The sequence below is a fragment of the Lycorma delicatula genome, chromosome 10, assembly GCF_047948215.1.
Source record: "Lycorma delicatula isolate Av1 chromosome 10, ASM4794821v1, whole genome shotgun sequence".
Classification (NCBI taxonomy): domain Eukaryota; kingdom Metazoa; phylum Arthropoda; class Insecta; order Hemiptera; family Fulgoridae; genus Lycorma; species Lycorma delicatula.
In genome coordinates this window covers 6,189,469-6,216,441 of record NC_134464.1, presented here as the reverse complement: position 1 = coordinate 6,216,441, position 26,973 = coordinate 6,189,469, and the positions used below count along the sequence as shown (strand labels likewise).

General features: G+C 33.7%; 1 protein-coding gene across 1 annotated transcript in view; it reads left to right on the top strand.

The window, feature by feature from the left end:
• Positions 1-2,233: 2,233 nt before the first annotated feature.
• The window catches only part of LOC142331333 (uncharacterized), a 100,463-nt gene continuing 75,723 nt past the window's right edge, over positions 2,234-26,973 (top strand). Inside the window, exon 1 of the mRNA XM_075377161.1 lies at positions 2,234-2,500. Coding sequence (XP_075233276.1) covers positions 2,480-2,500 — 21 coding nt within the window. The 5' untranslated portion in view covers positions 2,234-2,479. The remainder of the gene's footprint in view (positions 2,501-26,973) is intronic.

Below are 26,973 nucleotides of genomic sequence, written 5' to 3'. Positions count from 1 at the left end.
TTAAGTGGCAAAGACCTTTTACACCCTTGCCGTATCGTGTTGCCTTCTGGGGTTTTAATCCTACAAGTTTATTTATTAGATTTCGACTGATAAGCCTATTCTACTGACTACGTCGCTTGCGATCTGTGATGTGGGAGAGAAATATTCTCTTCACTGGTTTTTTTTTTTTTTTAAACGGAAGGGGCTAATGAACAAAGTAGTCGTCGATCCCCCTAAAAATAAAAAAAATACAGTAATAATAAATAAGTAAATAAATAATAAATACGTGCAAGATCTGGGATGTCGGTATCTGGGGTGAGGCAGTACTTGACTCACCGGCCAGGATTAAATTTGTGGGAGGCGTCTGATTGGGGGAACATAGGCAGGATTAATGTACCGGGGTACGCCCAATCGTCTCTCCCCCCGCACCTTCTGACATATCAACCGACGAAAATATAGACTATTGATTTAACAACATCCACAACATCCGCGACAAATCCGGGGAATCTGGAGATTCCATCTCAGAGGCCCGAGACACCTTGGAATTTGACATCGAAATTAGGAATATGGAGAAGAGAAGCAAAAAGGATATCTTAAAGGAAAACCTAGGTGATAAGGCATAAGAAAATACTCGTTTTTATGTGTTTTTTTGACAAATTTTAATGAAAGGATAAACGTTTTAATTTTTGCGAGGCATGAGGATGTTCTAATAACTTTGATAGAAGTGGTCTGTGCGCTTTTTTAGTGGCAAGGGCGCTTGTCATCATGCGTTTAACGTTTTTTAATTTTCTGTAACGATGTTTTTGTGAATTTGATTGTTTGACAACGTTTCGTTAGAAACGGTTTATGTTTTTAACGCAAAAAATGTTCTAACAAGGGTCCTTACACCCTTGTCATTTTGCGTTTCGTTTTGGGTTTTAATAACCATTTGATAGGTCCATTTTGTAGACGATCTGCTTTTGACAAAACTTATTTGCTATGTTACTAGTGAATTGACGGGAGGGAAAAAAATATTTTTTCCTTTTTTTTTATGTGGAAAGCGGCTGTCTAATAACGACAGTATTCGATGCCCCTTAAACCTAAAAAAAAAATAATAATAAATTTAAAAAAAGTAAAAAAAAAAAAGACTTTTAACGAGACGAGTCAAGACTATTTGGAATGAAGAAATATACGATATATTTTTTTTTTGCTTTAAATTTTCAAATTAATCTTCATGAATTTTGTGCAAAAAGTATATTAAGTGTCAGAATATATCCATTACCGCTATAACAACTTTGACGAAAAAAAAAACGAAAAATATAATTTTTTATTATAAAAAAAATAAATATAGAAAAGAAAGAAAGGGAAAAGAGTGTAATTAGATAATTATTACGTGTCCTTAAAGGATAGAAACGAATTCAAACTTAGAAGCGACAATGTAATGTATCAAAATATAGAAAGATTACGAACACAATAAAAAAGTGAACATAATTGTCTTAGATCACCTTGTCGGAGAATGGATTAAAAAAGGCTAACTATATAGATCTTTCATTTATTCATAATATGAAAACAGAAATTAATATTTAAATATGTAGAAGAAAAATATAGATTTAAAAATACAGTTTAAATCTAAAAACTTTAAAATATATAGAAGAAAATATAGATAACGCGTTTCTTTTATAAAAGGGAACCAAAATTACGATGCTATAGGGTTTCCGAAAATGAAACGGTCGGAAGAACGCAAAGAATAACATGCGGAGAGAAAAACAGCAAAAAAGAAAAAGTAAAGGAGGTTGGAACGTGATTTTTCCTGTAGAGAAAGGTTTGAACATATACAAAAAAAATTACTGTACGTGGTGGTCGGATTAAAAATCTCTTACTTTTTTTTTGGTCGATTAAAAAAGTGGAATCTACTAAAATCTACGGTCGAATTAATTATTTACGATTATTCCTAATTTTATTGCTTTTTCGAATGTTAAGAAGCTAATCGATCGTAATACAGCATTTTTTTTTTTCTTTAAAATACACAAACAATGAAATATACGGTAAATAAGCGGTCAATATGATAAAACATTTAAAAAACATATTGTTATAAAGTTCGTAAATATATCGGTCATTTTTGGTACATCACAATTTTATGGTTGTGACAGTAAATCGTTAACTAGAATAGGAAGGGATTACTATCACGTTTTATTTCTGTCGGAGAGGGGGGAAGCGGCTAACTTACTGACTTGCTAGGAGGAATTATTAACGCAGCTGATGGTGAAGACGACCTGACGTCTTGAACCACTCTCGTTTTTATTAATCTTAACAACGCATGATTCAGTCGGTACACCGATAAACAAGTGCGTTAGGGTTTTAATACGACTAAAATACAGTGACTTGTTTTCTTTTGTACTGTACTTTACAAATCGGTGTAAAGAGAAGTGCTCTTCGTCGACATCACTTAACACCGGCAATTTATACGATACTATCTTAGAAAACATTTATTACTCGTACATTTTGTCATACGTAAAATAAAATGTTTTTGTTACGACACCAGGTAATTTTTCTATACTATTTTTTTTTTAGCATTATTACTATTATTTTATTATTATTATTATTATTATTATTATTATTATTATTATTATTATTATATTATTATATTATTATCTCCATGGCGGAGTGGTAGCGTCTCGGCCTTTCATCCGGAAGTCCCGGCTTCAAATCCCGGTCAGGCATGGCATTTTTCACTCGTTACATCATTTGTCATTCATCTAGTAACTGTTGTTTCTTTGTAGATGAATGAATAATTTTAATTAAACGGTTTTAATACTTTTTTTTACAACAAAAACTTAACTTTTCTGTTTATCGAGCCGGTTTTAGTTAATTAACCTAGTTAATTTTTCCAAATATATTATATTGGAATCGTTAATTAAATCTACAGTTAATAATTTTTCAAGAAAAAGAGTACGACGAGAACCACGAAATTAGAAGATTTTAATCGATTGAATTTTTTGTCGATGTACTTTAAAAAAGAATTAACTTTTTCTATTTTTACTCGTCATTAATTATGAGGTATCGTTTAAAATTATTCAAATTTTAAAAATATTTCTCAACCTTCTTTAGAAAGGGAAAAGGTTTCGTAATCCGATTTTTCTCGTATAAAAAAGTACAAATGTAACTTACCGTAATTAAATTTTCATTTTTATACGACTTTAAACGGGTACTGATAAATTAAAACGAAAAATGTTATTCTTATTCCATAACATAATAATTTTATTAATAAAAAGTCTATTTTTTATTTATAATTTCAAAAAAAAATTGAATAGATTAAATAGATCATTAGAATAACTGTTTGTTTTTTTAATTAAATATTACATTTTACACTGTCAGTAGGAGAAAGATGATTTTCCTTCGACTCATAGCAGAAATTATCCTGACGTAAAAACCGGTTTGACTTGGGTTCAATTTAAAGTTTAAATTTCGCAATTATATTTTTAATTTCGTTCATTTTTTATAAGGTTAGGTTAATATCCAAACAATTACTTCAGAAATTCAAGGATACCTTCAACTTTTTTTTAGTTTACTAAAACCGTTTTTCTCCTTATAGCCACAGAAATGTGAAGGCGCTGTTTCCAACATTACTAGTAATTTCTTACTTTATATTATCTTTTCCGTTACATTTTGTAGTGCGATGTATAAAAAACAGCCTTAACTATCAAATCAGAGTCGATTTCTCTGAGAGTAATAATGCTAATTACATACATTCACAACCTGCGGTGAATAGAGTGAAATTCATAATTTGTAAACCGGAATGACGGGCTTGATCCGCTGTCGCTTTCACTACTGAGCTCGGAATAATAACGTTCGTTACTTTATTCGTATAACAACACGTAAGCTTAAATGACGCCGTTAAGAAAAGAAGAAAAATAAATTGAAAACCGATTATTACCGTTTTAAAACTTGGATGGCGGATCTTTATCACCCGGAAAATCATTGAAGTTCAATATAAATTTAAGTTAAAAATTCATATTAGAGAAACTAATATGAAATATTAGTTGATGCCGACCGGTTTTTGTTTTCTTTATCTAAAAATTATAAAATATATCTCTAACAATAAAATGTTAGCGGTCTAGAGATTTTTTTTTTCTTTTAAAGTTTAACTTTATTATCGAGGAACTTAATCTTAAAATCCTTTGGTTTGTATGTTAGCAGGGAACATCCAAACCTCCTGCAGGGAATCTTCAGCTGTTTTTTTTTTTATAACTGGTCATTCTCGAGTCATGAGTCATGACTGCTGTTAAAACAAAAACGATTTTCGTAAATTTAAAGATTACGCGATAACATTTTTATTTTCTAATGAAAGAAAGTTTATAAAATAAATAATCCTTACGCGCCACATATAATAGATTTAATCTTCATTCGGGGTTTTCCTTCGAGTGTGCCTTACACTTATCAAAAAATGACGTTTTTAATACCTTGAGGAAATTCCACTGATTTTCCTGCGGGTGTTTGCAAATCGAAGAAAGTTTTTTTAAATACTTTGCCTTCTTAAACGATTTTAAGGCAAAATTTAAACGATTTCAACTAACAACAAAATACGTACAATGTATATTCCTGCCGCTCTAGACAGCCTTTGTTTTCTCATACTCAGTCTTTAAATCGTTTCTGGTGTTGTTTTTCTTATTTTTATCAAAACGTAGTTTTCTCGTCTTAGTTTTTCTTTAGATAAACCTTTTTGAAACAAGCAACCTTTTTGTACAAATGTTAAATAAAATTAAAAGATACAAATTTAGTTAAAAATAAAATTCGGTTCCGAAAAAAAACCTTTACTGAAAAATAATACTTTACTTTTTTAAATTTTAAGGCTTTACTTTTACTTTACTTTTTTTAAGTCGGTGCCAAATTAAGGCTAATTTTTAACCGACTTTTCGAAGAAAAGTACGGTATTACTTTCGGTTAAAGGGTGGGATCGGGGAGTAAATTGATATTCTTTACGTTCTGAGTTGCGAGGAATACGAAAATACCGTACCGTTCAGTTAAAAATGTGATGAAGATCGGTCGAGTCGTTCCTAAGTTACGCTCAATTAAAGGTCAACAGACAACATAACCTCAATTTGAGGTTACGTTGACTTTGTATAAGCGTATTTTTTATATTGCTTCTGCAGCGAGTAAAAGTGGCGAAAGAGTTTTTTAACTTGATACTTGTGAGCGGAGACTACTCGTTATTTTTAATTATTTCATCGAATTACGGTTATAATAATTCAATTCTTGTAAACAGAAAATATATTTTAATATTAAGTATACTAGCCCGCTGGGCCGGTGTAGCGGTTAACTTGTCGTTGCATATCGGTCGCTTAACAGCTTATTTTCGAAGTCGAAGGTTGTGAAGTTTAAATCTTACCAAGAGTTAGTCGCTTTTATACGGAATTAGATAATTTCTATCTATTTAGCCTCCGGAACCACCGTAAAGTATCGCTTCAGAGGACGAATGAGGAAGAAGTGGATGAATGTAAATGAAATGTATAGTCTTGTACGATCTCAAATCGACCGCTCCTGACGGAATTGAATACTAGACAGTTGATGCCGGTGTACTTTTGCGGCCGGGGTTCAATTAACCGCTCGTCTCAGAAACGGTCGCCCTGAGCTCTGTACGGCCTGACAAGATTACATCTCATACGTATCATCTTCGTCTCATCGAGCCGTAGAGGAGTTGCTTACCGTTCAATAGTTGAATAGATTGCGACGTACACATTAGGTAAAGAAATAAAAAATTATATACCCGTTTGGGTTTTATCATTTAATTTACGTTCTGTACATTTCTTGCGAAATGTTTTACAAAAATTTTATACGAAAAGTCGGTTTTTTGCGCTGAACCGCTCGATAATCTTTTTGTTTAAGTTTTGAGCGACGGTTTATTTTTAAATCGATTTTATTTATTTTTTAACGAAAAGTTTATTTTATTTTTATAAAAGTTTATACGTAATTAATTTCTTAAAATAAACGAATAAAAATACTTTAATAAAATAAACAGAAAGATTAAAATATATTTAGCATCTGATTTAAACATGTAGTTATAGCACGTTTCTTGAACACGGCTCCGCAGGTATATTTCAATAAAATAATTAAAAGATATTAATAAGTGATATATCCAGCTTCCAGAAAATAAGCGTTAAGTCGTCGAGATCGTTCGGTTTTTCAAACTATCATCAGGAGTTAAAATATTATAATTAAGTCAAAAGTTAAAATACGTATACAGTCAAGACTGCATGTTAACAGTATACTGAAGAGAATATAAAGATATTCTAGTGGATTGAAATATAATTAAAATGAAAAAATGTTATCGTAAATGATGTTTTAGTTGTTGTTATTATCTCTTTATGTTTGTATTTAGTATTTGATTACATAATGTATCTTCTTTTAAAAATGTCTGTTCATTAATTTCATTTTTTTGGTTACTATATGTGTGGAATTGCTCTAAATTATGTGCAATTTTTTTTTTTTTTTTTTGTTTAACCTCCTGGTCCACAGTTAAGTATTACTACAGAGGATGATATGAATGATTTGTAACGTGTGTCCAAATGCCGTGCCTGACCGGGATTCAAAACCGGGACCTGCGGGTGAAAGGCCGAGACGCTACCGATCGCGCCACGGAGGCCAGCAAATTATATGTATTAAAATGATTATAAGAAATATCTAACATTTTTATAAATGTATTTGGATTGTTTGACGTTAAATACTTACAATTCAAATACATTTATAAAAATTTTAGATATTTCTTACAATCATTTTCATACACGTAATTTAGAGAAATTCCACATATATAGTAACCAAAAAAATGAAATTAATGAACAGAAATTTTTAAAAAAAGATACATTATGTAATCAAATACTAAATACAAACATAAAGAGATAATAATAATAACTAAAATATCATATCTGACAACACGGTTTTCAATTTAATTACATTCAAATTCACTAGAGTATCTTTATATTCTCTTCAGTATACTGTTAATATGCAAACAGTCTTGACTGTATACGTATTTTAACTTTTAATTTTTGACTTAATTATAATATTTAACTCCTGATGATGGTTTGAAAAAACCGAACGAACTCGACGACTTAACGCTTATTTTCTGGTAGGTGGATATATCACTTTTAATTAGTTTATGTACTCGTAGTTATAGTTTTGTAAAATATCAATAACCGTTCAAGGTTATATCATCTTGATGTCTCGTAATTTCTAATAATTAAATATCTCAGAACTCATTAAAGTCTGTATCTTATTAAGATGAAAGTAGTTTGATTTCTTATCAGTAGTGACATTTTATTAATTAATATATCTAGGTATATCAAAATTTACGTCTATTGTGAGATTTAATCGAATTATCTAGTAATTAATAGAAATTATTCGGATAATATGAAATTATAAATTAAAAGTCACTGACGAACTGACGAATAAAGTAAGTTATATAACTTTACTAATCGTTTTCGTAGCGATTATTGAAATGTAATACGAATATGTGAATAATTCGGTTTTTGTCTACTATTAAATAACCGAGTATAAATAAAAAAGGAAAATTTTTAAGTACTCCTCAAAAAAGTAATCTTTTTAATATTAGCTCATTTATCGATCGTTTCATTGTTATAAAACAAACGAAAAAAATAATTTAAATCTTTACAATTTTAGCTGCATTTTAATAAAAATAATTTTTATAAATAATTTTCCGTTAAAGAATTTTAATTTAAGTTTAATTATCACAATTTTTTTAAAAGTAAAATAAAAATACGTAACAACTGTCTCATTTAATTAAAATATTGAATAAAGTATATTATATTATTGAACACGATTCAATAATATAATACTTGTATTCATTTTTTTTTTGTTCTACAAAAAGAACGTTTTACAATAGATTACGATACCGTATACGTATTAAATAACGAATAGGTATTATTTTTTTGCCAAATTTTATTATTTATTGACGTAATATTTCAATAACAGCTTTAAAATTTTCCTTAAATTAATTTTCACGCCCCGTTTAAAATATATTCCTCTCTTAATTTTCTTGGCGTACGCGAGCTATCCTCAGCATCATTAGCCGACTTCACCTGATCGTCGGCAAAGAATAATGTATACAGGCAATCGTTTCCCGTGTCTATTCCCATATCTGCGCGCTTTGTTCTCCGTATATTAAACGCTTCTTGTACGCATATTTGATAATGCGGATTACGATTAGTAACCTTGCTTCAAACAATACAGGGCGAGTTTGTTCTCAGATACCCCTTAAATTTCTTTTCGAAAAATTATTAATTTAATGTTTTTTTTTAAATCGGCGCGGCGTAAGTTAATTTAGAGTAAGTTAAGCAGAAATTGAAAGTGATATTACTGATTTTAGCGAGACAAACCCTCTTTGCCAAGCAATACCAGTATTGCGCATACAAAACGGAAATTTTAGTCGGCAGAACAATGAAATTCCAACGACAAAAAACGCTAAGTACAAATTATACTAAACCTAATATTCGCGTACAATCAGCCGGTCCATTACTTTTGCTGTTCCTACATCAAATGAATTTAGTCTTCTTGAAAACATTGCTGACAACGAAGGTTGTCATGCAAAAGTATTAAAACCTGAGCCTATTTTTGTAACAGGCGTTAATGCGACAACCGATTTGAAAAATTTTCTGTCACGTTTATTTCCTAATTGTAATGTTATTAAATATAAACTGACAACAATGAAATCGCGCCACGCGGTAATAGTTCTTCCGGTTGATACTGAAACGTAAAATTATTAGGTCAAAAATGCTTGACAACAGTATCGGTCGCCGTACATATAAACTTAAACATGAAAGAGCACATAGAGTGGTCGTGCGAAGCATGCATCACACGGAAGATAATTCAGTAATAATTGATGAATTGACGAAGTTAGGCCACGAGGTTAGAGACGTTATTAACGTTCTACATTATCAAACGAAGGAACCGCTGCCACTTTATTTCATAGATTTGGAGTCCAAATCTAATAATAAAGAAATATTTGACGTCAAATCTCTCAACTATACCATTGTAAGCTTTGAAGCTCCGTATGTTAAAAAAGAAGTGGTCCAATGCAAACGTTGCCAACGCTTTGGGCATACAAAAAATCTATGCAATCGCCCGTACCGTTAGGTGAAATGCGGTGCAGATCACGCTACAATAGTCACAATAGCAAAGGCCCCAGGTTCTAGCTTCCTGTGTCAACTGCGACGATCAACACCCAGCGAGTTACAAAAGGTATAAAATCTATCGACAGTATAAAACTAATGTCTATTCTCCCAAACCCGCCCTATCTTCCAGAATTGCAACTAATAACAATTCTACTGATAATAATAAATATATTAATGTCAATAATAACAATTTGTTCGTGCAACTAACTCGAGTAACAATGGTCAATGGTTTTCATAACTATAATAGTAGTAATATTAATGATAACAATAATAATAAATATAATAATAGGCTGAAAAAGTTAAAATGAGATTCCCTATAATCAACAAACTATTTCGTAGATTTTCACGGGCTCATGAATGTCGTCGACTATATGCTTCAAAGATTTGAGCGAATGCTTGAACATATGAAGGATAGAATGATTGCTGCATTCGTGAATCGTCTTGAGAAAAAATGAAAAACTGTCTCAGACTTTCTTTTTCCTAGTTAGCCTCTGATAATTACCTTTCAGATAATACTTCAAAGGATGAATGAGGGTGATATGTACGAGTGCAAATGAAGTGCAGTCTTGTACGGTCTCAGTTCGACCATTCCTGAGATGTGTGATTAATCGATACCCGACCACCAAAGAACACCGGTATCCACGATCTAGTATTCAAATTCGTAACTGTCTCGGACTAGCAACCTGGAATGCTAACGGTTTGTCTGATAAAAAAACTAGAATTAGAAGCTTTTTTTAAAAAGATAGACATAGTGCTTATATCTGAAACAAGGTGTACTTACAGTCATTTTGTCAAGTTTCACGGCTATACAATATATTGCACCAGGGATTGTACACGACGGTAGTGCTGTTATTATCAAAAGTAAATTTTCTCACTTTATATTGCTTGAACATAAAAAAAAATACTATTTACAGGCCACTACCGTGGTTGTCCACAATTTTCTGTCTCTTCCATTTATTGCCCACCAAGGCATGCTGTGAAGGCGGATTAATTTGCATCATTCTTTAGATCCTTGGGTCCGAGATTCGTTTGCGGTGGAGATTGGAATTCTAAGCACCTAACTGGAGAACGCGACCATCACCAAAAGACAGACAACTTTTCAGATCAATGACTGACAATAATTTGGAACGTTTATCTTTTGGTAAACCAATCTACTGGCTTACAAATCTTAATAAAATTCCAGATCGCTTGGATTTTTTCAATTTCAAAGGTATTTCTGAAAACTATCTACATTTTGAGCCGCATTTTAACTTGTCGTCAGATCATACACCTGTTGTGTTTACGATATCTTTTGACGTTATGCTAACTGTTCGATCTCCCACGCTGTTTAATAAATTGACCGGTAAACGACGATTTCAAGGCTTTTTTGGAGGAAAATACAAGGTTGGACGTGCCTTTAAAATCACCGGCCGATGTGGATAATGCAGTACACGAATTGACCACATTGATTCAGTCAGCGGGGTGGGCCTCCACTCCCAATTTGGATTCTGCTCCCCCAGCTCAAAATATATTTCCGGTTTTCATCAGAGAAGAGATAGTAGAACGCCGAAGACTACGACGCTTATGGCAGAGAATTCGTTACTCTGCTGATAAGTGAAGATTTAACAGGGCTTCTCAAGAATTAAAAAGATTAATTCAAACTTTTAAAAACATTTCGTTTCAATCTTATATTGAAGATATCTCTGATAGGCAGTATTCTGAATATACTTTATGGAAAGCTGCAAAGACGTTCAAGAGACCCCAGCAGTCTATTCCTCCTTTCCGTAAAAATAACAGAAAATGGACGAGAAGTTTTCAAGAGAAGCGAACTTATTTGCTGAGTACTTTTCAGGCTTATTACAGCCCAATAATGTCTAATCGGGTCCAAATTAAATTAGGAAAATTTCCGAATATTCGATTTCTCCTTCTCAAATGTCCTTACCGATTAAACGATTTACAATTCAGGAGGTTTCTTCAGTGATTAACAACGAAGTAAATTCAACAAAGGCGCCGGGATATGATTTAATCATCGGTCAGGTTCTTCAAGCATTACATCGACAAGCCATACGTTTAGTCACACTAATTTTTAATGATGTTATTCGAATTGGTCATTTTCCAGTGGTGGAAAATTTCACAAATAATTGATATACCAATACCGGGTAAAGAACCAACAGATGTTAAATCTTATAGGCTTACCAGCCTGCTTCCAGTGCTCTCTAAAATGTTTTTGAAAAGCTCTTTTTAAAAAGAATGAAGCAGTTCGTAAATGATCAAATTCCAAATCACCAATTTGGGTTTAGGGAGAAACATGCTACTGTGGAGCAAGGAAACAGAATTGTTAACGTTATAAATCATGCTCTAGACAACAAAAAATACTGTTGCGGCGGTTTTCCTCGATGTCAGTCAAGCTTTTGACAAAGTTTGGCACGTAGGGTTACTCAATAAATGAAAAAATATGTTACCGCATGTTTTCTATGTAGTGCTAAAATCTTACGTAGAATATAGATATTTCCCAGTTAAACATAAAGAAGTTTTAACGAATTGTTCCTAATAAAATCAGGGGTACCTCATGGAAGCGTTCTCGGACCCATCTTTATGTTTTGTTTACTGCCGACTTGTCAATCACGTCAGATACAACTGTTGCAACGTTTGCTGACGATACTGCAATTCTTGCCGTCCATGATAATCCAGCTACTGCATCTCATTATATTCAAGATTATCTCACTCTTGTCGAATCCAGGCTTACAAGTTGGAAAATAAAGGTAAATGAAACAAAGTCGAAGCACATCACATTTACCCTTCGAAAGGAAAACCGCCTAACTCTTTCTATCTTTAATACTCCAATTCCCGATTAGACATTATTGGGCTGTAATAAGCCTGAAAAGTACTTAGCAAATAAGTTCGCTTCTCTTGAAAACTTCTCGCCCATTTTCTGTTATTTTTACGGAAAGGAGGAATAGACGGCTGGTGTCTCTTGAACGTCTTTGCAGCTTTCCATAAAGTATATTCAGAAGACTGCCTATCAGAGATATCTTCAATATAAGATCAAAAAGTCTTGAAATCGTCGTTTACCGGTCAATTTATCAAACAGCGTGGGAGATCGAACAGTTAGCATAACGTCAAAATATATCGTAAACACAATTCTCATAAGTATTTAGGTTTTCATCTTGACCGGCGTCTTACTTGGGTAAAACATATCAAATCTATGCGAATGCAGTTAAATCTGAAGTTTAAAAACAGTTATTGGCTAATAAGACATCAGGTATCCGTTCTCAGTAGGAAATGAACTATTGATTTATAAATCCATCTTGAAACCAATTTTGACCTATGGGCTTGAATTGTGGAGTACAGCATGCAACTCCAGTATTGACATACTTGAACGTTATCAGATTAAAACCACTGCGAAAAATGTTAAACATACCTTGGTATATAAGCAATAACCTCATATATAATGATTTTAAATTACAAACCGTTAGGCAAGAAATCTCTCCGGTCAACGATATCAAAATCGTTTGGATCGGCATCCAAATTATTTGGCAGCCAATTTATTGAACAACACTATCAGCGATTTTTCAAGATTAATGAGAAACAATATCCTTGATTTGACATATCGATTAAATTAAGTGGTTTTATAATCCAGCTTTACGAAGTCCTCTTCAATTTCATTTTTTTTCGTTATTAACTTTTAAGTTACAAACCACTGGGTTTGTAGCTTCTTAATGTTAATTCCAAATGCAGCTTATTTACTTATCGTTCAATTTTATCTCTGAATAGATTGTAAAGTTACTGTAACGTTACAATAAAGCAAAAAAAAGTACCCAAAGAAAATTCATCTCCTTTTTCTCATTGTTTCCGAAATGTTTTCTACGCTTTTATATACTTCAGCATTGTTTCTTATTTTCCAGCCTTCACTGGTTTAAGTGATAGGCATTCACAAAGGTATAAACATTCAGTTTTAATTACAATGTTATAATGCGTTATTTTTGCATTTTTTGTTATACGATATTCTTAGTCAGACCGGATCATCTACGCCGGATTTCTCTAATCAATTTTCTTGGATCGTATCTCCTAGATATTTGTGCTAACTTTTTAACCTTTTCTATGCGACCGATATTTGTTGACAAAAATCATGTTTGACGTGAATTTAGTTTTTTCTATAGAAATTCTTAAATCTGTATCACTAGCTATTTTTTCTAAAAGATTAATTTGTGTTGTCGCGCCTGTTATTTATCGGAAAGTATGACAAAATCGTCTGCAAATATCAAACAGTTTACTTATTATAGACTTATTCTTTCTCCCCAATTTTATCGGTAAAAATTTTGCATCTTTTAGTCTCTTATTCCGAATTCTTATTATTTTTTCCGACACACAATTAAAGAGAATCGCTGATAAACCATCATCCTCTCAATCACATGTATTTATTTCAAAGGGTTTAGAATTTTCTCCCGTGAATTTAACTTCTGACGTGTTTGTGAGGGTTTCACGTATTAGTTTAGCTAATTTTCGAATAAAGTTTCTGTGTAAACAGTGTAAATACTTTTTTTTTTTAAATAGACAAATACTACATTTTATTAGTTTATTTTATTTTAATACGAACTTAGAATTTGATTCGATCTAAATTCATTTAAAATTACCGTGAATTTTTTTTTCTTTTATCCTCTAAGGCTATTCGTCTGTAACACTAGAAACTCCCCTTAACCGATTTACTATTCCGTAAAAGTCTGTGGAGAAAATTAACAACATTAAAATTTGTCGCTAATCATATACGTGCAAATATAAGCCGTAGGGAGACTAACGGTGTAGGAGGAGCAGTCATGTAATGGAGCTTATACGATGTCGGAGTAAATTATCGTAAGGAAAAAAGTATTAATTTTTATTTACTAATTAAATTATTTTCAGATTTAAATATTAATTCTAGTTTAAATTTTCCTGTTAAATTCAATCGATCCGATCTTCGTGGCGGAGCGGTAGCGTCAATGCCTTTCACTCCAAGGTTCTGGATTCAAGACCCTGTCAAGAAGGCATTTTTTCACGCGTTACAAAAAAGTCATTTCAAATAAAAATTATCATCCACGGAAACCTGTCATCAACCATCGGTGTCGGCAGAAATAAACGGAACCTCACGAGAGTTTTTGGGTTTATCAAAACCGATATATATATTTGCAACATATCTATTTACGTTCAAAGGGAAAAATTATAGATATATGGAACTATATTAAGGAAAAAATCGATTAAAGATTCTTATAAATGTTTTTTTTTTTATTTTTTATAACTAATTTCCATGCGTAATACAATTACAGATTCAAAAGCAATAAATTTTATTTCTACTATATACAATTTTATTTTTATTATAAATAAATAATGAAATTAAAATTTTATATAAAAATGTAAAATATAAATATAGAAGAAATAAAAAATGTTATATTTATTATTATATACATATTTATAAACCTAAAATATTATTTTTAAGCGCTTTAAAATTCCCACTTACTTAATTAGTACCAAAGAATTTTGATCTGAAATAAAGTGGTGTACCTTAATTGCCACTTTGTTTTTAACATCTTATGGTTACTGATCCGTACAATTAAGGCGAATCGTTAGATATCTATTTTTTTTTTAATTAATGTAGCCGTTTTGAAAGTACAGGGACACAAATAAAATTTGCCGTCCGAATTATATTACTTTTTTATTTATTTTTGGGGAAAGCACAGATATAAAAAAGTAAATGTTTATTTTTTTTTAAAGAATAATCGAAAATAAAATTTTTATTCGACTAAATTGTGAACATGAAAAGTGAAATTAAGACTCTATTAAAAATAAAATAGTACACTCAATTATATTTTGATTACGTGTATAGTAAAATTAGTCACGAAATTGCGGTTTTAGTTTTCTTTTACAATACTGAACGGCCTTTAAATAAACTCGTAATTAATTTAATAATTGTTACGAAATTATATATCATTAGTTAAATCGATCATGTAATTTAATAAAATGTTCAATTTAAAAAAAAAGAAGAAAATAGTATACAAAAAAATTAATGTAAACAAATAAGTTTCTTTTTATTTATTACAACATTCATCTATTTTTTAAAAAGTACAAGTATTATGGCCGTGGCACTGACTTATATTTTACATGTTGCCAACCTTAACCCCGACAGTTTTTAACTTTAACGTAACCGAATGAATAGCTTATAAAAACCGGTTAGTAATACCATTTGTCTTACAGCTTATTAATTACTTTCAGTATTAATTTATACCTTTTTTATAATCTTTTTTTAAATTTCTTTATTTTTTTTATTCTAACGCGATATTAAAGATATTTAATTAATTTTATTTAATCTAATCTTTTTATCGCGTAAAAACTTTGACGGTTTAATTTTATTATTATTTTTACTTACGATATTTATTTAATCAAACTTCCTAATTGTGAAATTATAATTGTTCGTAAATAATTATAATATTATTCGTAAAATATAAAATTAAGTTTTCTTTATTTATTTTCACCGACTTCAAAAAAAAAAGGTTAAAGTTTTCATTTCGGATTAGTTTTATAACAAATTTCATTAAAAAAAAGATTCTCAAATCAACCTTCCTTTCTTTTATACTTAATTTTTATAATTTACTCGATTTTTACCTGATAATCTTAATTCTTAACCGATCTCGTTTTAATAGGAGAAATTTTTAACGAAAAAATAAAAAATTGAATAGATAAATAAAGTGAAAAACGACGAAATAATGAAAGGAATTAATGAAACCAGAAATAAATATTAAAAATTAAAAAACACAACTGCCAGAAAAACGTTGCAGACAAACTTTGCCTTTAATGTAGGATAAATAAAAAGCGTGCTGGTGACAATTTTGTATATGGTATTTGAGCCGCTACCGTGGAACAAACATACATACGTACACCCTAAATTCATTACGCTCCTTTTTGGGCAAACAATATTTCAAGAACACATCCGGTTTTATTAACGTCATTAACATAAATGAGAATATATAGGTCACATTAATAAATGAAAATCGAAAGATCGGTTGCGACATTTCCGAATAATCGTGATCTGTTAGACCGAGAGTGTACCTGATGCGTGAAAAAGTTAGCCTTCGACCTAATAAATATCCCGTTTGAATTTTGAAAAACGGACGTTTGTTTGTAGAGATTATAAGAGCACTCCATTGTACCTGCCAAAACAGGGTCCTACGGTAACCCCGTTTGTTACCAGTTGATCGGTCTCGCTTTGCACGAGATGCTCGCATCACCTCACCGCTCTAGCCTCACGCGTAGTCCCCACCGAAAACCCCGTTATTAAAGTCATTTAATTCACCTTGTGATGTAAGGTCTGGCTTATTGGAAGATAATTCAAAATCAAAATCATTGTCGTCTTCTTCAGTACCGACCGATTTCTTCATCGCTGCTTTCGAAACATACATTTACAGGCGGCTCAGGAACTGGAATAATTTCACTGTGAGGTACAGTGAAATTATTCACTGAGCCACCTGTGACACACAGAAGAGAAATCCAGACGCACTTATAAACAAACGTAACAATCGGTTACATGATCCTTCGGTTCGCGCCAAACCATAGGTACACCAAATGGCAAAGCATTCCGCGTACCTTTCAGCCACCCTCTTAAATATACAGAACAATTAGTGCATACTATATGAGAAGCCCACGTCTTATCCTGATCATCAATTTTACACTGAAAGTAAAAATGTTACGATATGCTTTATTAATTAAAGGTGTAATGTTTTTTTTTTTTTTAATATTTGGATTTAGGGTAAACTCACGACATACATAACAAAAGGCATCCACATCATTTACACAATTTCGGGGCATTATGACACTGCACTGTTAACAAAGTTAAGACAGCAGTAAGATTGAACAAAATGAATTCATTCCTAAATCTAGTGCTTGATACAAACAACACAGCCGTGTTTTCAGCTATACGTTTTGACCTGTTCAAACATGATTAATCTTGTCCATGAAGGCTCATTCTTCAGCATTAGATATGTCATATGTGCTATGATATGATTTAATTCTTTGTCGAGTATTGTTTATTTGCAGCTTACAAATTATGTTAACAAAGTTAAATAATAAAAAATGAGCTAACAAAATACAATATAGGAGCTTAAAATGCTAACTACACGTTGAAAAATGAAAAATCCTTTAATTAAAATTTAAATTTCTTTCAAAAACGGTGGGCGATAGAAAGATTTTGAGTTCATATCCGCTTTTAGCATAAAAAAAAATTAAACTCATGTATCGTATGTTAGGAAACAAAAATTATGTTTATCAGTGTGATTATTAATAAATCAATATATTTAAATTTAAATTAAAAATTTAAAGAAGGAAATGAAGTCGGATTCGAACCGATGTGCCTTCCCTTTGAACGATTTCAAATCATTAATTTCATTAATTAAAATTTTGTTTGGCTACAACTCTGGAACCGATGAAAATAAATACCGCTTATGATATATCGTTGAAAAGCTCTCGATGAGAGCTGATTACTGCATTTATGAAAAATTCCAAAATCTAAATTCTTTTGGATTTTGGGCTTTTTTGGGCCGCAGTTCTAAATACCAAAATTTCAACATTTTACGGCTAATCGTTTTTGAGTTATGCGAGATACATACGTACGTACAGACGTAACGCCGAAAGTAGTCAAAATGGATCCAGGGATAGTCAAAATGGATATTTCCATTGAAATCTGAAACCCGAAATTTTTCGCGATCACCGTAATTCCTTTACATCGTACTAGGAACTAAAAATGATTAATTAATGCGATCAATTAATTATTGCTTATACGAAGTAAAGGAAGTATTGCGATCGTAAAAAGTTTCGGTTTTCAGATTTCAACGGAAATATCAATTTAGACCGTCCTTGAATCCATTTTTTTTTTTTTTTTTTTTTTTTTTTTTTTTTTTTTTTAAGGGCGAAAAACGGTTGAACGTTATCATCGCCCGGAAAATAAATAAATAGATAAATAAATAAATAAATAAAAATAATTTTAGGTTTTTAGATAAAATTAAAACTTAAAACTACTATCACAGAAACAAAATCTGGAATGGGTGTAAAAGGCCCATTCTCGGATAACAAAAACACTAATATGTAACTTAAAACTCTGTTAAAAACTATCACATTAAAAATAAATAAAACTTAAAACTATGTTAAAAACTATCACATTAAAAATAAATAAAACTTAAAACTAAAAAAGGAGATAAGACTTAAAACTAATATCACAAAAATCTTATAACTAATATCACAGACGAATTTAAAAAACATACAAAAAAAACAAAAAAATCCGATAGGGAGTGTAAAAGGCTCCCTACTCGGATAACAAAAACAATACATAGGACAATACATACAATTACTAAAGAATACATACTTATTAAATTTTTTGCATTAACCCTATACTACGTAAAAATATAAACATGCGGTTTAAAACCTCCTTATCGTCACGCAAGATACCACGGATGTTACTAGGAATTTTAAATTTACGACGCAATGCCGCATAACATATGCAGTCCACGAGTATGTGGCGCACAGTCACGCGGCAGTTGCATCTTGCGCATAGAGGTGGTTGTCCTCTTGTAAACAGGTACTCGTGTGTGACTCTCGTGTGTCCTATCCGCAATCGACAGAGAACTACTTCCTCACGCCGGGGTTTTCTGTATGAGGAGTTCCATGGTAACACAGAATCTTTAATCTGACGGAGTTTATTATCAACAGTAGCTGTCCAATCACCTTGCCACCTTGTTCTTAATAATTGTTTTACATAGTTAATGAAATCAGAAGTAGCAACTCGGGTGGTGAAAGGAGGCTGGTTACATGCTTCTTTGGCAGGGGAATCTGCATGTTCATTACCTGGAATCCCTACGTGGCTAGGGACCCAGCAAAAACTTAATTCTGTGTTGCGATTATTCAACTCAGCGATTGCGTTGTAAATTTCAATGACGATAGGATGTTTGGAATAAAAGTTCTTTAAGGATTGGAGAGCACTACACGAGTCACTGCAAATAAGGATTTTTCTATATTTAGGGTTAATGATGTTTAGAGCCTTATTTATAGCATATAGTTCAGCGGTAAACACACTCGTAATACTGGGGAGACCAAACATATAAGTTCTCTCATTGACAACAAAAGCACACCCAACCGTATCGTTTTGTTTCGATCCATCAGTGTATACAACCGCGTCTGGTTTCGTCTTGGAGAGAACACACTGAAACATCTGCTGAAAGACGATAGATGGTGTTGATTGTTTATTACATGTAGTCAGGTCAAAATTAAAATTTATGAGGTTTATTCTCCATGGAGGATATGAGCAAGGGTACATAGGAAAGAATGACGGTGTGTCAACATTTATATGCTGCAGCAGACGCCAGGTACGGACACCTACAGGTGCAGTACGACGTGGATGATCCTCATACTTTCCTAGATTAGGATTTTTAAAGACTGACTCAAGAACCGGGTGATTTGGCTGTCCTCTGAGACGAGCAAAATAAGATAATAAGAGCTGGTCTCGTCTATCCCAAAGTGATGGTTCACCACAGTCTACAAGTAAGCTTGCGACAGGACTTGATCTAAACGCGCCTGTAGCAAGCCGAAGGAAAGCATGATGTACACTATCCAGCATTTTAAGCACGGTTTGACGAGCTGATGAGTAGGCCACACAACCGTAATCTAAACGGGAGCGAACAAAGGAATAGTAAAAACGTATCATACATGATCTATCGGCTCCCCACTTGGTGTTAGTAAGGACTCGCATCATATCTAAAATTTTGGAACATTTTGTTTTCAATTCTTTTAAATGTTTGACCCAAGTAAGACGACTATCAAAAATTAAACCTAAAAACTTAACGTAATTAGAGATAGTAATAGTCTCACCGTTCAGAAAAATTTGCGGAATAGAAGGGTTTCGTAGCCGAGAAAAAACTACACGTTTTGTTTTTTCGGATGAAAATGTGAAACCAGTAATCCTGGACCAAGCTTCAAGGTGATATATAGTGTTCTGCAGTAGTCTCTCTGCTGTAGGTGCCGAACGGCTTGCAATGTAGATAGCAAAGTCGTCAGCGAATAGAGAGCATGAGACAGGAGCCTGAACACATTTGGTAATATCATTTATGGCTACAGAAAATAAGGTGGCACTTAATACACTACCTTGGGGCACTCCATTCTCCAAGATGACACTATCTGAGAGCGAATCATCCACACGAACACGAGCCGTTCGGTGATTTATGAATCCCCGGATAAAAGCAAGCATATTGCCCTTGATTCCCCATTTTTGGAGAGTGTTAAGAATACCACGTTGCCAGGCTGTATCATACGCCTTTTTTATATCAAAGAAGATGGCGACGAGGTGTTGCCGATTGAGGAAAGCGTTTTGTATGGCTGTTTCTAGTGACACTAAATGGTCAATGGAAGATCGTCCTTGTCGAAAACCACACTGTTCTGGAGATAGAAAGCCATGTTTCTCCAAGTACCATGTAAGTCTGCGGTTTACCATTCTCTCCATTATTTTACACAACACGCTTGTTAATGAAATAGGGCGATAGCTTGAGGGGTTCGTCTGATCTTTACCAGGTTTTAGTACTGGTATAATAAATGCTTCTGACCAGCCAGGTGGGAAGACTTGTTCGGAGAATATACCGTTGAAAATATTCAAAAGTTGTTGTAGTGCCGAATTAGGAAGGTGTGAAAGCATGGAAAGGCGAATGTTGTCCGGTCCAGGGGAAGTGTCCCGTGAATTTTTAAGTGCATGTAACAATTCTTTAAATACGAATGGAGTGTTTAATTCACCAACCGAATCACCAATGTTTAACGACAACACCTCCATTTGTATTTTGTACCGTTGAAAATCGTTATTATATGATGAGGTGAGAGACACCGAGCGGAAAGATTTTGCTAGACTATTTGCCACTTCCGAGGATGATGAAAGGAGTTCTCCTTCATCAATAAGACCAAGAATAGATTGTTTCGGTGATCCGAAGATTGCACGAATTTTCTTCCATACGGTAGACGTGGAAGTAGTGCGTGAGATTTTAGTGCTCACGTATTTCGTCCATGAATTCCTCTTAGCGTCCAAGAATACTCGACGGCACACCGCTCTAGCCCTGCGGTATAAATTTAGATGTTCTGTTGTGGGCCTACGATTAAATTTACGTAGTGCCTGCCGTCGATTCCTAATAGCAATTTTGCATTCATCGTTCCACCATGGAACGATAGGACGTCTAGGATTACCCGATGTTTGTGGGATATATCTGTTGGCATTCTTAAGTATCATGGACGTAAAAGAAGAATATTGGTCGATGATGTTGGCTCCATCGTCATACTGAGATTGGAATGCTTTACAGTATCCGTTCCAATTTGCCTTTTCAACAATCCATCTCCGTGGCATTCTTTTAATCTCGCAGTCTACACCGAAACTAATAATAATTGGTCTATGATCACTGCCGTGATAGTCATCACAAATCGACCAATTAAAATGAGGGAGTACATTCGGTGAGCATATGGAAAGATCAAGGTTAGATGCAGCACCAGTTGATAAGGACATAAATGTGTGTGATCCATTATTCAGTAGGCATAGGTCAAAATCTTGTCTCAATCTGTTTATCATATTTCCTCGAGCGAAGCAGAAGGTTGAGCCCCAGGAAATATGATGGGCATTGAAGTCTCCTACTATTAACGATGGAGATGGTATTTGTGTAAGGAGATTTGAGACATCTAAAGCACTGAACACAGTGTTCGGTGAGAGATACAGATTGCAGATATGCAATTTGAAGGGAATAGTGACCTTTACTGCAATAGCAGGAATGACAGTGGTTAGTTGAATTCTTGTAGCTGACACCCCATTCTTCATGAAAATCGCTACTCCACCACTCTCCCTACTGTCTACTAGGCAGTCGTATCTCTCGCAGAAGTATCCTCTAAGTGTAAATCGGTCATGTTGTAGAAGGTGAGTTTCCTGGAAACACATGATTAGTGGATCATGTGTGTGCGCCAATACTCTAATATCTTCAATGCGGGACCGAATACCTCTAACATTCCACTGAATAATGTTCATAAGTGTAAAAAACAAATAAAAAAATAAATGTCGGAAACTATATAAAAATTAGTTGTACGTGATTCGGTTTTTCTTTTTTGTATTTTTTATTTTAAAGAACTCCGATGCCCTAGGGTCGGGTGGTTCTTCAACCATATCCTCCAGTATATGAGGTGATGGTGGAGGAGATTTATTTGAATGGGATGCTGTAGTTGACATCCCAGAAGAGATAGTTATGTGGGTTCCCTTTATGGGGAGCTTATTAGGTGGCTTACTGCCAGCTGTGATAGTCGCTATTCGTGGCGGTACGATTTTGGGAATAGGAACTTTCGTATGTATCATACTGTTTGATTCACTAGCTGCGACGGAGGACTTTTTATTCATTTTTGTCAGCTCTGAGATAGTGGCTGTAAGTGAAGCTACTAGATCAGATAGCATCTGAACAAGTTTTTTAAGCTCATTGCAGGATCCGCACTGCTGATTATTAGCATTTGTAGGAATTTGTTTAGTTGTAGCGGTGGCAAAAGATACGTCTGGTTTAACCAGGTTCCGTGAGTTGTTTATCTTTTTATATTCTCTACGTGCAGCCGGAAAAGATATTTTTTGCTCCGTACAGATTTTAAGAATTGCCTTTTCTTCTTTAAAAGTTGGGCAATCTCGGGAGCGGGCTGTATGTGGACCACTGCAGTTTGCACATTTTTCACTTTCTTTGCAGTTAGTGTCGTTGTGACCTTCTTTACCACATCGAGCACAGATCTCAGTTTTCGTGCAAGATGTTGTAGTATGACCAAAACCTTGGCATCTGAAACATCGCCGTGGGTTGGGTATGAATGGTCGTACCCGAACCGAGAGGTAACCCACTTTAATCTTTTCTGGTGGAACAGGGAGATTGAATGTTAATATAAGAGACGGTGTCGGTTCTTCTGTTCCGTTCTGCCGTCTCATTATACGTTTCACCTCAACAACATCTTGGTGGCAAAGCTCATCGACTATTTCCGAGATATCTATATCCAGAAGGTCTCTACAAAAAATTACACCCCTGCTCGTATTTAAAGTTTTGTGGCTTTCAGCACTTATATTTATACCACCCATATTACGGAGACGTAAGATTGATCGACTCTGTTCGTCGTTGAATGTTTCAACCAGAATCGATCCGTCGCGTAATTTCCTGATATTCTTAGGGGAGCCACTTGCACCTGTTATGGTTTTGTTAATTAAGAAAGGTGAAACCTTTTGAAGGGAGCCACCTTCCTGACTATTTCTGAGAACAATGAATCTCATATTTTTATAGTTCGATTTTAAGAAATTCCCTTCAGTAGGACTTTTATCCTCGTCAGACGAAGCTGATCGAGGTCTCTTCGCAAGACTTGAATTGGTGGTTTTTTCAGATGGACCACCAACCATCATTGTGTTTATTGTTGGAACTGAAATTTTGGTCCCACGAGTACCGGCGAAAAATGGACCACTCCAGCAGAGCGCACGCGTACTGGAGCTAGAGCTAAGTACAACTGGGTTCGCCCTGGTGCCCAGAGGACATCGTTCGAGACTCACTACGTAGAGCCATTCACCCATCGGCACGATTTGTTCCCACCTTGGGTTACGGTTGCGTTTCGTAAGATGTCGCAACACCACCGAGTGTTAATGTAAGAAATATCAGTGTAGGATGTTGTTGTGTAATTGTGTAAGTGTGTATGTTGTAATTTATGTAGTGTTCTTGGTGTAGTATATGTGTATAATGTAAAGTGTTCTGCAGCTCACTGTATAGTGGGAAGAATAGCTGCAGAGGCTAGGCCCGTGGGGACGCCAACCCCCAAAGTCTTAAAGAATAAGACTCCCCGTCGGGGATGAATCCATTTTGAGTAGGTTCGGCGTGACTTCTGTACGTACGAATGTATCTCGCATAACTCAAATACGGATAGCCGTAGGATGTTGAAATTTTGGATTTAGAACTTTTGTAACAACTACTTGTGCACCTCCCTTTTTGACTACGATCGACTGAACCAAAGAAACCCAAAACCTAAAAAAATTTGATTTTGTATTTTTTGTTAATTGCGGTGTTAAGGCCTAATTGAGAACTTTTCAACGATATATCTTGATAAGTGGTACCGTACAAACTGATGTGGGTTCGAGTCAGACTTCATCTCTTTTTTTTTTTAATTTCTTTTTTTTAGTTAAAATATTGATTTATTAATAATTATTAACCTATTTTTTTTGTCTTCAGTCATTTGACTGGTTTGATGCAGCTCTCCAAGATTCCCTATCTAGTGCTAGTCGTTTCATTTCAGTATACACTCTACATCCTACATCCCTAACAATTTGTTTTACATATTCCAAACGTGGCCCGCCTACACAATTTTTTCCTTCTACCTGTACTTCCAATATTAAAGCGACTATTCCAGGATGCCTTAGTATGTGGCCTATAAGTCTGTCTCTTCTTTTAACTATATTTTTCCCAATGCTTCTTTCTTCATCTATTTGCCGCAATATCTCTTCATTTGTCACTTTATCCACCCATCTGATTTTTAACATTTCCCCTAGCACCACATTTCAAAAGCTTCTAATCTTTTCTTCTCAGATACTCCGATCGTCCAAGTTTCACTTCCATATAAAGCGACACTCCAAACATACACTTTCAAAAATTTTTTCCTGACATTTAAATTAATTTTTGATGTAAACAAATTATATTTCTTACTGAAGGCTCGTTTAGCTTGTGCTATTCGGCATTTTATATCGCTCCTGCTTCGTCCATCTTTAGTAATTTTACTTCCCAAATAACAAAATTCTTCTACCTCCATAATCTTTTCTCCTCCTATTTTCACATTCATTGGTCCATCTTTGTTATTTCTACTACATTTCATTACTTTTGTTTTGTTCTTGTTTATGTTCATGCGATAGTTCTTGCGTAGGACTTCATCTATGCCGTTCATGGTTTCTTCTAAATCCTTTTTACTCTCGGCTAGAATTACTATATCATCGGCAAATCGTAACATCTTTATCTTTTCACCTTGTACTGTTACTCCGAATCTAAATTGTTCTTTAACATCATTAACTGCTAGTTCCATGTAAAGATTAAAAAGTAACGGAGATAGGGAACATCCTTGTCAAACTCCTTTTCTTATTACGGCTTCTTTCTTATGTTCTTCAATTGTTACTGTTGCTGTTTGGTTCCTGTACATGTTAGCAATTGTTCTTCTATCCCTGTATGTGAACCCTAATTTTTTTTTAAATGCTGAACATTTTATTCCAGTCTACGTTATCGAATGCCTTTTCTAGGTCTATAAACGCCAAGTATGTCGGTTTGTTTTTCTTTAATCTTCCTTCTACTATCAATCTGAGGCCTAAAATTGCTTCCCTTGTCCCTATACTTTTCCTGAAACCAAATTGGTCTTCTCCTAACACTTCTTCCACTCTCCTCTCAATTCTTCTGTATAGAATTCTAGTTAAGATTTTTGATGCACGACTAGTTAAACTAATTGTTCTGTATTCTTCACATTTATCTGCCCCTGCTTTCTTTGGTATCATTACTATAACACTTTTTTTGAAGTCTGACGGAAATTCCCCTTTTTCATAAATATTACACACCAGTTTGTATAATCTATCAATCGCTTCCTCACCTGCACTGCGCAGTAATTCTACAGGTATTCCGTCTATTCCAGGAGCCTTTCTGCCATTTAAATCTTTTAATGCTCTCTTAAATTCAGATCTCAGTATTGTTTCTCCCATTTCATCCACCTCAACTTCCTTTTCTTCCTCTATAACACCATTTTCTAATTCATTTCCTCCGTATAACTCTTAAATATATTCCACCCATCTATCGACTTTACCTTTCGTATTATATATTGGTGTACCATCTTTGTTTAACACATTATTAGATTTTAATTTATGTACCCGAAAATGTTCCTTAACTTTCCTGTATGCTCCGTCTATTTTACCAATGTTCATTTCTCTTTTCACTTCTGAACACTTTTTGTTTAATCCACTCTTCTTTCGCCAGTCTGCACTTGCTGTTTATAGCATTTCTTAATTGCCGATAGTTCCTTTTACTTTCTTCATCACTAGCATTCTTATATTTTCTACGTTCATCCATCAGCTGCAATATATCGTCTGAAACTCAAGGTTTTCTACCAGTTCTCTTTATTCCGCCTAAGTCTGCTTCTGCTGATTTAAGAATTTCCTTTTTAACATTCTCCCATTCTTCTTCTACATTTTCTACCTTATCTATTTTACTCAGACCTCTTGCGATGTCCTCCTCACAAATCTTCTTTACCTCCTCTTCCTCAAGCTTCTCTAAATTCCACCGATTCATCTGACACCTTTTCTTCAGGTTTTTAAACCCCAATCTACATTTCATTATCACCAAATTATGGTTGCTATCTATGTCTGCTCCAGCGTAAGTTTTGCAGTCAACGAGTTGATTTCTAAATCTTTGCTTAACCATTATATAATCTATCTGATACCTTGCAGTATCGCCTGGCTTTTTCCAAGTGTATATTCTTCTATTATGATTTTTAAATTGGGTGTTGGCAATTACTAAATTATACTTCGTGCCAAACTCTATAAGTCGGTCCCCTCTTTCATTCCTTTTGCCCAGCCCGTATTCACCCACTATATTTCCTTCCTTGCCTTTTCCAATGTTGCATTCCAATCTCCAACTATTATTAAATTTTCATCTCCTTTTACGTGTTTAATTGCTTCATCAATCTCTTCATATACACACTCTACCTCATCATCATCATGGGCGCTTGTAGGCATATAGACGTTAACAATCGTTGTTGGTTTAGGTTTTGATTTTATCCTTATTACAATGATTCTATTGCT